The following is a 13,113-nucleotide window of genomic DNA, read 5'->3' as shown; positions in this document are numbered from 1 at the left end:
TAAAATGAACTTTATAAAACCATTGACAAGACAATCTACTAATCTTCTGATCTACAATAGAGTGGCTGCTACTACAGATAGTATGTCTGAGGTCTACAGAAGACATTGTTCCATGAATTTAATTCATCAAGCATTTGTTGAATTTATACTACTTAAATGTGCAAGAATTGCTATATGTGTATAGAGTAAAAACTGGGAGCAGAGCACAATTTTTCTTTAGCTTGTGGGTAATTTCCTTATAACAATTCCTCCACTTAGCACCTGGAGTATTAGTCTTTAACATCTAGTTACTGACAGCTTAAAAGCAAGGCAGCATATTAGGTACTGGGCTTAGGCAGTGAGCAAAGCAGGCAGTGACCTCTGCCCTAGTGGAACTTATGTTCAAGAGTATGGTTGTGCTCTAGACATGAAAGGGAATAGTAATGAAATATGAGTGACAATTTCCTTCTCCCATGAATTAACAACTCAGGTTATATCTGTTCAATTTTTACTTTTTGAGCTCAATATTTATTAAGTACTTACATGTGCTGGCTAGATCCTGGTAAACAGAATGGTCTTGATCCTAATCAGAAGCAGGAGAGGAGAGAATCATGGTAAGTGCCATAAAGAAAAAGAACAGGCTCTCATGAGAGAACTCAAGGCCCAGTGCATGATATTTGTGCACTGGGGTGAGGGGCCTCTCATAGTCCGGGACCTCTCAGAGGATGTCCACCTGAGGCAATCAGACATCCCTCTCGCAGTCCAGGACCCCTTGCTTCTTACTGCCTGCCTGCAGCGGAGGCAGGAAAGGCTCCAGCCACCACCACTGCGCTTGCCAGCCATGAGCCGGGCTTCTGGCTGAGTGGTGCTCCCCCTGTGGGAACACACTGACTAACAGGGGGCAGCTCCTGCGTTGAGTGTCTGCCCCCTGGTGGTCAGTGCGCGTCATGGCGACTGGTCGTTCCGCCGTTTGGTTGATTTGCATATTAGCCTTTTATTATATAGAATTCACTGTGAGACCTCGTAGAACTACAGGAGGTAAAACTAAAGAAAGGGGTGGGAGGCGGGCTCCCAATGACTGGGTACCCCTGGATTTTTTATTTTTCACACTTGTCCACACACAGCCTCAAGCTATTAGTCAGTTTTACCCACCTCAGCATGGGTTCCTGTGGATGTTTCAGCTTGTGTGTTTCCGCTCCATTAAGTTGTTTCTCTGTGTTCTCCTGTCAGTCTCTCCAGTTGTGGCAATGGTTTGCCTTGTGACCTCACTTCTCTTACAAATGTAAGAAGAGTTGATTTTTCAGTTTAGCTTTTTACTTGTTAGGATAGAGAGGTGACTCCAAGCTTCTTATGTGCTAGACAAAAAACTGGAAATTTGCACTGAATCTTTAAATTTGGAAATAACTGTCATATCTATTCTGTTATGTGTTATTTAGAAACATGAAATATTCTTTCTCTTATTTTGGCCTCCTTTAATATCTTCCAATCCTATATAATAAAACCCTAATATGCAAATCGACCAAACAGTGGAACAACTGGTGAAACGACCAGTAGCTATGACGTGCACTGACCACCAAGGGGCAGATGCTCAATGCTGGAGCTGCCCCCTGGTGGTCAGTGTGCTCCCACAGGGGGAGCAATGCTCAGCCAGAAGCTGGGCTCACGGCTGGCGAGCACAGCGGAAGTGGCGGGAGCCTCTCCTGCCTCTGCTGCAGGTGGGCGGTAAGGAGCAAGGGGTCCCGGACTGTGAGAGGGCGCAGGCTGGGCTGAGGGACCCCACGTTAGTGCACCATTTTCATGCACTGGGCCTCTAGTAGTTTTATAATTTTCTCCATAAAGATCTTATACATCTTTTTTAGTCAGCTCAGGCTTCCATAACAAAATACCACGGACTGGGTAGCTTAAAAACCAGAAATTTATTTTCTCTATTTTGGAGGCTGAAAGTCTGAAACTATGGTGCCAGCATCCTGGGTTCTGGTAGGAGCTCTCTTCCTGGCTTGCAGATGGTTGCTTCCTTGCTATCTCCTCATATGTCAGAGATTCTGGCATCTCTTCTCCTAAGGGCACCACTTCTATTGGATCAGGACTCTACCCTTATGACCTCATTTAATCTTAATCACCTCCTTAAAGGCTCTCTCTCTAATACAGTTTCATGGGGGAAATTCCATATATGAATCTCAGGGAGGATACAATTTAGTCCATAGCATGTTTTGTTAGATTTAGTTCTAAATACTAAGTATTTTTATGCTATTATAATTGATTTTGTTTTTCTTATTATACTTTTAAGTGTTTTATAGTAAACTAGTGGCCCGGTGCATGGATTCGTGCACACTGAAAGGAAATTATTTAGAAGAAATATTTTAATATCCCTATTCGCCCTTTCTCTATAATAGAAGTGTCAGAGATGAAAGAAGATTACTAAAATATGTGAAAATAATATATAAACTGATTAATAAACATGATATAACAACAAAAACATCATATAAAAACATTGATAAAAACAATGACTGATAAATTGATTACACTTATCTCCCTGTACACCACATTGAGTAAAAACACTTTCAGAGGGCTTGACTAATTTCCCTTGTGATGAAGTATTTACAACTTTAACGTCACACGCTCTTTGAACTCGAGAGAAAGCAACATATAACTAATCATGTCTGAAAATGGGTTCAGGTAGGAAATACTGACAGTCCTTGGGTTATGGACGTTGTTTCGTGGTTACTTCGCCATCTCCCATTTATTTATTAAAAAAAAAAAGTTTATTTTTTTATTATTTATTTACCATAAGGTCAGAAATTATCTTTCTTTTAATTTTTTTTTACTGTTTCACTTCATTACTGCTGTGTATGTGCTCCATGTGAGTGATTTAGGTGCTTATCTAGGAGAGTTCTAACTTATGGCAAAAATTGCATTACCTTGCTCCGTAGGAACGGATCTCTGACGTAAACCAAGGACCTACTGTATTCCTACTCTGTCTAGAGTTTGTCCTTGTGATTTATTAATAATCGCAAATGCTGGTATTATGGGAAACTGCCTTCGAATTAATTTAAATGGGAGGCCAGTGTCAGACGGGGACAAATCAATTCTTGGAATCAGAACAACCTCTCCTTCCACAGATCCTGTTAATACATCAGCTTTAATTATGTTAGGTCACAATCTTTTGATAATAAATCTAGTACCATTACAAAGGCCCCATGGAGTCAAGACAGTCTCTTCAATAAATGGTGTTGGGAAAATTGGACAGATACATGCAAAAAAGTGAAACTAGACCACCAACTTACACCATACACAAAAATAAACTCAAAATGGATAAAGGACTTAAACATAAGACGGGAAACCATAAAAATACTAGAGGAATCCACAGGCAGCAAAATCTCAGACATATGCAGAAGCAATTTCTTCACTGATACTGTTCCTAGGGCGATGGAAACTAAAGGGAAAATAAACAAATGGGACTACATCAAAATAAAAAGCTTTTGCACAGCAAAGGAAATCATCAACAAAACAAGAAAGCCCACTGCATGGGAGAACATATTTGCAAATGTTATCACCAATAAGCGTTTAATCTCCAACATTGAAGGGAACGCATACAACTTAATAAAAGGAAGATAAACAACCCAATCAAAAAATGGGCAACAGACCTAGATACTTTTCAAAAGAAGACAGAAGGAAGGTCAAGTGACATATGAAAACATGCTCAAAGTCACTAATTATCCGAGAGATGCAAATCAAAACAACAATGTGGTACCATCTCACACCTCATCTAACAAATATTTTTGGTTTCTGCTATAGCTCAGGGCATGCTACAGGTGGTGGAGAAAAATTGAATGCATGAAAAAGAAAAGCAATTGGATACTGTGATGGTCTTTTGATGGATCAACTTGGTTAGACTACAGTCTCCAGTTATTCAAACCCTAATATAGATGCCTATGTGAATGTACTTTGTATATATGTTTAAGTTACATTATTACACAGCTTAAGTAAAGGAGGTTATCCAGGATCATGTGGGTGGGCCTGATTCAATCAGTGTGAAGTCCTTAAAAACAGATCCAGAGAAAGAGAAGCATCGATCAGAACATCAAACCTTAGAGGGAAGGTAGGGGAGGGTGGGGGCAAGGGGGGGAAATCAACCAAAGGACTTGTATGCATGCATATAAGCCTAACAAACGGACACAGACAACAGGGGGGTGAGGGCATGAGTGGGGGTAATGGGGGGATAAGGACACATATGTAATACCTTAATCAATAAAGAAATTAAAAAAAAAATTGCCAGTGCAAATCATATGTACTGGCCAGTTGGATGGACGTACGTTCGGTCACTTAGCCTTTTATATATATAGATGGACATGTAAGAACTTTTTTGAGTAATGATCTTTTAAGCATGTAACAGATCGAATAATACCAAACTTCAACTTTTTTGAAAATTTCTTTATTTCAGAGTCATTACCACATGTTCACATAATTTTCAAAATCTTGTGTTTATAATTGATCACTACAAGATCCCTTATCATATACATACTAGAAAGAGGGAAAAAGTTCTGTACAATGTTTAGTAGTTACATGATTTTAGTGGAAGCTGAAAACTCCCAATGCATTACTCATAGAATAACCACTCACAAATACAAGAAGCTAGGCAATAAAGGAAAAATGTTTTGTCATAGAAAAAATGCTAAAGGCATTTTATAAGATAAATGCTTTAAGTTAGCACACATCCTATTGATTAAATAAAACTGTTATATAAGTTGATACTTTTTGCTCTTGAATATGTGTAGTATGGTGTTATCCATTTATTTGACATTTAAATACATAAAATTTCAAGTCTGGGTTCTCAAAACAGTTGCTGATATTTTCGATAGTGTCTAGTATACTCAGAGTGGTTTCTTCATTTATCTTCTCTTCTTTCATAAAGTTTAGTGAGACTGTGCAATGCTGGAGCAATAATCTAGAATGTCCTGAATAGTGAATTCCATTGTAACACCAGATCCAGGATAACAGCGAGCTATCAAACCTTCAAAGTGCTTGTACTGGCGTATAAATTCATCCTGCATGGAGTGCCACACCACCTATTATAAAAACAAAAATAAAAGTCATACTATGAGTGGAAAGAATACACAATTAAGTGTGCAGAAATAATATCAAGACATAGTCTAAAAATTAAGGAGAGTGTAATAGTGAAAAAACATGCATCCTAGCTTCTTCTACTTACAAGATACGTGTGTTACACCATCACTCTGTGCCCTAAGTTCTTCATCTGCAAACTGGGATAATAATAATAATAATAATAATAATAATAATAATAATACCTTTCTCCTAAGTTTCTTATGAGGATTAAATACTGAGTGAATGGAGTAAAGTGCTTACAACAGTGTTTGACACAGTAAGCACACATTACATTTTAGCTATCATTATATCTAACTACAATATCCAACACAGATATGGAGATGCACAATTATGTATGGAACTAAGACTAGTGACAAAATGAAATGCAATAGTTAATACTTCAATTTCATTTCAAGAAAAATTTTAAAATTCCTTTATCTAAAATTGATTATATAAAACACTGCTTGATGCCATAGTGGACACACCAAGATGAGACAGGATTACCTGCAATCCAAAGAATTTATAATCTATAGACAATTACACACATTGACATATTAGTTAACACTAGGTTACATTTATTGATGCTTACTCTGTATCAGTACAGTACAAAGTACTTTATGTATATATTAGCCTATTTACGTCTCATGACAACCTGGTGGGGGAAGGTCTACTGGTATGATCATCATCCCTGTCTGACAGTTGAGGAAATGTATACTTCCAGGAATTTTCCTCATAAACCCTAAATCATATAAATCCCCAATTCCTGCCAATTTAAGAATAATTACTAAACAGTATTACACTTTTTGCTTTTCATCTTTTAGCTCACAGCATTTCTGTCACCTGAAGTACCACTCCTCCCACTTTATCCGTTAAATTACTATCTGACTTTCAGAGGCTAACACAAATGTAATACCCTACACGAAGCCTTTGATGATGTTGAAATCAGAACTAGTCTCATCTCTGGGCCTTTCAATATGGTTTATAAAAAATAATGGTTTGATTTGGAGTTTCAATCTGGCGCTCCCTTCCATGTGCTTTGGGATCTTGGTCATATTATGCCACCTTTTTAAGCTTTGATTTTCTCATCTATAAATGGCAGTAATAATAATAGTAACATCTACCATATAAGGGAGGTATTATTTCCACTTATCAAATAAGAAAACTGAGGCCCAGAGAGGATAACTAACTTGCCCAAAGTCAGGTTAGCTTACTCTGGACCCAGATTTATGAACCCATTTCTAACTCCAACCCAAGCTCAGAATCATTCCACTGTACTACACTTTATTCCATTTACTTACTCCTCTCAGATATGAAAAATCCCCCAAACCCACAAAAAACCCATCCCCAAACAAAAGAGAAACAACTTAATGCCTCAAACAATAAAACATAAATATAAAATATATAGGGAAAGCCATATAAACTTATATAATTCCCTCCTTCCTCAGAATTCATTAATTTGGTCTATACTTTATGGAACTTTCTTCCTGCACTAAAATTAAAAAATCTGTAGCATTTCTAGATGAATATTTTGGAGAAAAGCAATATATGTAAGAATGTGCAATCTAGGGTGGTTAAAAGAACTAAGCATACCTGCAGTAAATTCTCCTCTTCACATAAATGTTTATCGACCTTCTTGTAGAGGTTGTCTAGACCTTTTTTCACTTCCTTTCCAGGATACTCTTTAATAACTTTACGAAGTTCTTGTTTGTTAAATGCAAGTTGATAGCTTACTTCTTCCTCTCTTATACCTTGTGCTACACGAGCTTCAACGCCTTCAAAGAAATGCTTTAAGGAAATGAAAAGAAATAATGGCTAAAAGCTGCTTTTATTTTCACTTAAATGTAAAAAAAAACAAAACTGATTATAATATGTATTCACTATGTAAAAACCAGGCAACGTGTAAAAACATAAATGATAAAAAACAATCACCTATTACACTACCACTCAGAGATAACCACTGTTAACATTTTAGATTCCTATCTAGGCTTCTTATGTGTGGGGTATATAAATCTATAAATATAAAAGCCTAAGCGGCCCTGGCCGGCTTGGCTCAGTGGATAGAGCGTCAGCCTGCAGACTGAAGGGTCCCAGGTTCGATTCCGGCCAAGGGCACATGCCTGGGTTGTAGGCTTGATCCCCAGTGGGGGGCGTGCGGGAGGCAGCCAATCCATGATACTCTCTCATCATTGATGTTTCTATCTCTCTCTCCTTCTCCCTTCCTCTCTGAAATCAATAAAGAAATATATATTTTTTAAAAAAGCCTAAGCGACCAAACAACCAAATGACTGGTTGACCGGTAGCTATGACATGCACTGACCACCAGGGGGCAGACACTCAACGCAGGAGCTACCCCCTGGTGGTCAGTGCACTCCCACAGTGGGAGTGCCACTCAGCTGACCGACAGGCGCCAGACCCTGGGCTCACGGCTGGCGATCACAGCTGTGGCAGCGTGAGCCTCTCCTGCCTCCGTGGCAATGCTACAGAGTGGTGGTGGCAGCAGGCGCAGCGGGGCTGGATTGAGTGGGACCAGCACGGCGCCTGGCCTGGGCTTGGGCTCCTTCCTGGCCGCCTGCCGCTTTGTGCAGTCCAACATCCCCCGAGGGACCCCGATTGCAATAAGGCGCAGGCCAGACTGAGGGACCCCCACCAGTGCACGAATCTGTGCACTGGGCCTCTAGTCTATATATATAAAAGCCTAACGGACTGAACAACCGTTCGACTGGTAGCTATGACACGCACTGACCACCAGGAAGCAGACGCTTCAACAAACAGGCATGGAAAAATGGAACAGATTAATGAATCTCAGAGGGGAGGGGGGAGGAGGGAGATGGAGAGAGATTAACCAAAGATCTTATATGCATACTAGAGGCCTGGTGCATGGATGCACCAGTGGGGTCCCTTGGCCTGGCCTGCGGGGATCGCGCCGAAACCGGCAGTCCGACATCCCCTGAGTATTCCTGGATTGCGAGAGGGCGCAGGCCAAGCTTAGGGACCCCACCGGCGCACAAATCCGTGCACTGGGCCTCTAGTGAGATTATAACTTTGTATGTTGTATTTTCCATTTAATATTTTATGATTCTTTTCCTCGAAGTATAAATTTTAATGTCTGCATTGTATTCCATCCAGTGACTGAACTACAGTTTATTTATTCATTCCTCCAGTATTGGATATTTAATATTTTTCACTTTTTTCAGTGTTGGCAAAATCTACTCAGATTTAAAACAATCTATTATAAATACAGTTGTCATAAATATCTTTTGTACATCAGTATTTACTCACGTTACTGATTACTTTCCGGCATAAATTTCTAGGACTATAATTCCTCAGTTGAGGAGTAAGTATACTTGTAAAAGTATTCTGAAGATTCTTCATATATACAAATTACTTCCAAGAAAAGTTCAATCAGTTTATATTTGTCAACAGTATATAGCAATCTTACCATATTACTATGAGCATTATCACAACTTAAAAAAATAGTTGTAATTTTGATGAGTGAAAGAAATTTATTTGTTGCTTTATTTCACAATATTTTGGCTACAAATGAAGTTAACTTGCTTTCATATGTTTAGTATGATTTCAGAATTGTTGCTCATTTATATATGGGAGTCTTAGTGCTTTCCTTATTTATTTTAAAAAGATCTTGTATATTAAATATACTCACTGCTGTATTGTTACAAATATTCTTTTTAGGCAGTCTTTTAAGTATATATGTACTTTTGTTTTTTTAATCCTCACCCAAGGATATGTTTACTAGTATTGATTTTTAAGAGAGAGAGAGAGAGAGAGAGAGAGAGAGAGAGAGAAACATGATAGATGTAAGAGAAATATGGATCGGTTGCCTCCTATACATGCCCTGATGGGATTGAAGCCAAAACCTTTTTGTGTATGGGGACAACTGAACCACCCGGGCAGGGTTATTATTATTTTTTTTAATATGTCATTTTATTGATTGGCATGCTTTTATTTGGCATTATACACTATGATTTAATACTGATAAACCAAATCCCCTCTTAATACTTTCCTCTAAAATTTTCTTAGCAATTATTATTTGTTTATTCTTAAGTTAATTTTTGATAATAATTTTTTGACAAGTCTATTCCTGAGGCTTTTTAAAATTTATTTCTACATAACATTTAACTGGTTATTATGACATAAGGAAATAAATTGTTTTTTTGATATATTTATTTTGAATCCTACCACTTTACCAGAGACCAATCATTTTAGCATATTATATACAGGTAATTATAATCTTGACTCTTTATCTTTTATTTATGCTTTAGGTATTACTGCATTGGCTGGAGCTTCCATAACAATGTTAAATTAATAAAGGCTCTAGCAATATTTCTGCTTTAATTTGATTTCAAAGGGAATGCTTCTAATATTATAGTTAAGTATCACATAGCTTTAGGTCTGAGACAGACCTTTTCCCCTAAAGCAGTGGTTCTCAACCTTCCTAATGCCACGACCCTTTAATACAGTTCCTCATGTTGTGGTGACCCCCAACCATAAAATTATTTTCGTTGCTACTTCATAACTGTAATTTGGCTACTGTTACGAATCGTAATGTAAATATCTGATATGCAGGATGTATTTAGGTGACCCCTGTGAAAGGGTCGTTCGACCCCCAAAGGGGTTGCGACCCACAGGTTGAGAACCGCTAATATCTGTCCTTAAGTTTCATAAGGTATTGATTCTGCATTTGGTTAAAGTTCTCTTGAATATTTCTTTGAATTGTTGACAACAGATGCATATTTTTTATTTTGCCTCTAATTTAAAGTTAAAAACTTATAAAAGATGACTAATCCCATTGTGGACAATGTTAGTTGGGGGTCCATTTCAGCTTATACAGTAATCTTAATGTCGTAGATAGTATTTACGACTAAGTGAAACGATGCATAATGAAACTAATTTTACCATAGGCTAATTACTACAAATAAGACTTAAGTTCCTGGCATCTCATCAACCTTAGAAAGAAACAACATTGAATGAAATTACCTTATTCAAGGACTTTCTGTACTATGTTGCAAAGTTTCCTAAAACCTTCATTTCTTAATTTTAATGACTGAACTTGCTGTAGGGAATGATTCAAGTCAGGAAAAGAAGGGAAAGGAAAAGGCAATGCACAAAATAATTTTTGGTCTTTCTTTTATCTTGATAAAATCTTGAAATCTTCATCTGAACTAGGGATAAAGGTTAGTTAAAACTTCAGGCAAGTTTATTTACTTTTAGTGTCTTCATTTGTAAAATACAGATAATACTATCTTACCCCACATCATTGTTTATAAGATTTAAAAGAAATGATGTATACAGAGCATCTAGCAGTGTTCTGGCAGCTTCAGTAACTGAGTCTCTCTTCTTTCCTTATCCTCCTGCATTCATACATGAGCAAATTTAGGATAAGTGTCTGTTGTATTTTTCATATGTAAACATATGTATATGTATGCAAAACCAGGAAAAAGATACTAAGTGAAAATATACTTACATTTAGTTTTTCAAGAGGCTGACCTAAAGAGTAAATGACATAAGACTGCAGGTGATCTGTGTATTTTTGTTTGGCTTCTTTTTTCTCAGCTTCTAGACATGAGATTTTCAAACGAGAAAGTGTTGCAAAAATATGGTGAAAGTTTTCCATCATAACTACATCTCTGGGGGTCTTCTGGCTTTCATTAGCTACTTTCTCCACTAAATAAAAACAGGAAAAAACCCAAAATATCCTGATATGAATATGACCATATTTAGCTATAAAAACATTTATGTGATGTTTTTCATTTGTAAGTTTAAGAAGTAAGCACATTTCTAGACTGAATAAAATATATTGCACTGAAGGATCTTCACATCCACCTAAACCTAATAAAAATATCATTCTAAAACAGTCCCATATATATTATTATGCAATAAAGGTGGCTTTTCAAATCTGTGGGGAAATGATGAGTTATTCAGAATGTGTTAGGACAACCTAACACATTTGGGTTACTATTTTACATCTTTCAGACAAATAAATTCTAAATTGCCCTAGTACTTCAAATGTAAAAATAAAAAAGTGAACATAATCATAAGAATTAAGGAGAAATAAAGCTAATCAAAAAATAATTTTGTGATGGTATGACCTTCCTAAGAATTCCCCAAAACTTAGAAGTCATAATGGGAAAAGTGGATAAGTTAGACATAAAATTTGAAAGCTCTTACACTGTAAAAAATATCATAAGCAAAATAAATGTATAGCCTGTTAATTTAATAAAGAATAAAAGAACTGATAATGCCTAGTAATCTTCATCATTGGCACAGATGTGACAGAAACTTTCACCAACTGCTAATGGCACTAAACTGGTATGATCTCTCTAAATGGCAATTTAGCAAAAGCTTTGAGATATATACAAATCTTTTGACCCTGCAATTCCATTTCTAGTAATTTACCCTAAGGAAATTATTGGACAAACACACTAAAATATATGCAAGAAAATAGAAAGAAACTAAATGCCTATTAATAGGTGATCTGGTGGTGATAAATACATGAAATACTATGTATTCGTCATAAATGAGTATGATTATCTATATTAACTAACAAAGAAAGACTTGGATTATAATCTAGCTGGCTCCAAAACAGTGAATAAGGTATGATACAATTTTTTATATTAGAGAACATACACATATAATATATGCACATTTATAAGAGGAAAAGAGACATGGAAAAGTTTATATGAAGGATAAAAATTAAATGGTATCTCTGCATGAGATTACATATTATCTGATTTTTAAAATTTGTCTTCTTATTTTGGCATTTGTGCAACGAGCATATGCTACTTCAAAATCAGACAAAGCAAAGCTACTTTGAACTGTAAAAGAAAAATATCAACCATACAAACATTGAATCATGTAATTTATCTATCCTCTTGGCCTACTTTTCTGCTGAAAATATGTTACATACAATTGGTGAAATGATCCTACCTCTTGTCAATTCCTGAATACATGCACTTAGATCATTTACTTCAAATTAAATGACACGTCACGCTATTTCTCTGTAATTTAATTGTGGGATCTGACAGAGGAAGACAGTGAATTATAGAAGTTTAGCATTAACCTACCTCATGTGACAGATATGAGAACTGAGGTCTACAGAAGTGAATTGATTTGCTTTAGGTCACACAGACATCATTGCCTATCATCTTCAGAAGACTTGCTAAAATGCATATGTAATCCGGGAGGTCATTTTTTGTGTTTAAAATGTGAATTCAGTTTTGCATAGTAATAAGCCCATATGAATTCTAAAATCTAAGTGCTTCCTGATGAATATGAATAAGTTTTATGTGCTGTTTGTTTTTCAAAGTTCAGAAATTTTTAATTTAGAATATGAAAAACAATGAACATTACGAGTTACCAGAAATAATAAAAACCAACCAAAAAATTCTTTAGAACATTAACAAAAGCTTACCGTTAACAAATACTCCTCTGATAAGTTTAGTATATGCTTTATCTAGATCTCCACGACGCTCAGCATTTTTGAAGATTGATTCTGCAAGCCCAGCAAATTCTTCAAATTCAGCAACAAATGGAAGAATTCCTACTTTACTCTTCTTTGAGATCTTTACTTCTTCCATTTGCCTTATTTGGTTACTCTAAAGTTAGGCAGAAAGCAAGGGAGAGAAATAGCTAAGCAACTTAAAACAAGGTAGTATAATCAAATGTACACATCATGGAGGAAGGATATAATTTAGTACCTAGAACAATTTGGATGCTTACCAATTAAAGATTAGTAAATAGGGATAAATAAGAAACTATTGCTATAGGTTAAAAAGTACATATATTCAGGAAAATAAAGTCGCCCTTGGGTATGTTCAGTGGTTAGAGCATTGACCCACACACCGAAGGGTTGTGGGTTAGATTCCCAGTAAAGGGCACATACCTGGGTTGCGCGTTAGATCCCTGTCCCTGGTCAGGGCACAGGTGGGAGGCAACCAATCAATGTGTCTCTCTCTCTGTTCCCCTCCCTCTCTCCCTTCCACTCTCTCTAAAAATCAATGGGAAAAATATCCC

The 13,113-nt window shown here is 36.6% G+C and overlaps 1 protein-coding gene across 4 annotated transcripts in view; it reads right to left on the bottom strand.

The window, feature by feature from the left end:
• Positions 1 to 4,392: 4,392 nt before the first annotated feature.
• LOC102258646 (exocyst complex component 1) overlaps positions 4,393 to 13,113 on the bottom strand; it is a 50,543-nt gene continuing 41,822 nt past the window's right edge. For all 4 annotated transcript variants that reach the window (XM_005877167.2, XM_005877169.2, XM_005877166.2 and 1 more), the window contains 4 exons: positions 12,512 to 12,695; positions 10,565 to 10,764; positions 6,673 to 6,867; positions 4,393 to 5,045 (listed from right to left, as the gene is read on the bottom strand). In XM_005877167.2, coding sequence (XP_005877229.1) covers positions 4,893 to 5,045; positions 6,673 to 6,867; positions 10,565 to 10,764; positions 12,512 to 12,695 — 732 coding nt within the window. In that variant the 3' untranslated portion in view covers positions 4,393 to 4,892. The remainder of the gene's footprint in view (positions 5,046 to 6,672; positions 6,868 to 10,564; positions 10,765 to 12,511; positions 12,696 to 13,113) is intronic.

Source organism: Myotis brandtii, unplaced genomic scaffold (assembly GCF_000412655.1).
Source record: "Myotis brandtii unplaced genomic scaffold, ASM41265v1 scaffold51, whole genome shotgun sequence".
Lineage (NCBI taxonomy): Eukaryota > Metazoa > Chordata > Mammalia > Chiroptera > Vespertilionidae > Myotis > Myotis brandtii.
The sequence above is the reverse complement of the archived record's forward strand: the minus strand, read 5'-3'. Positions and strand labels throughout refer to the sequence as shown.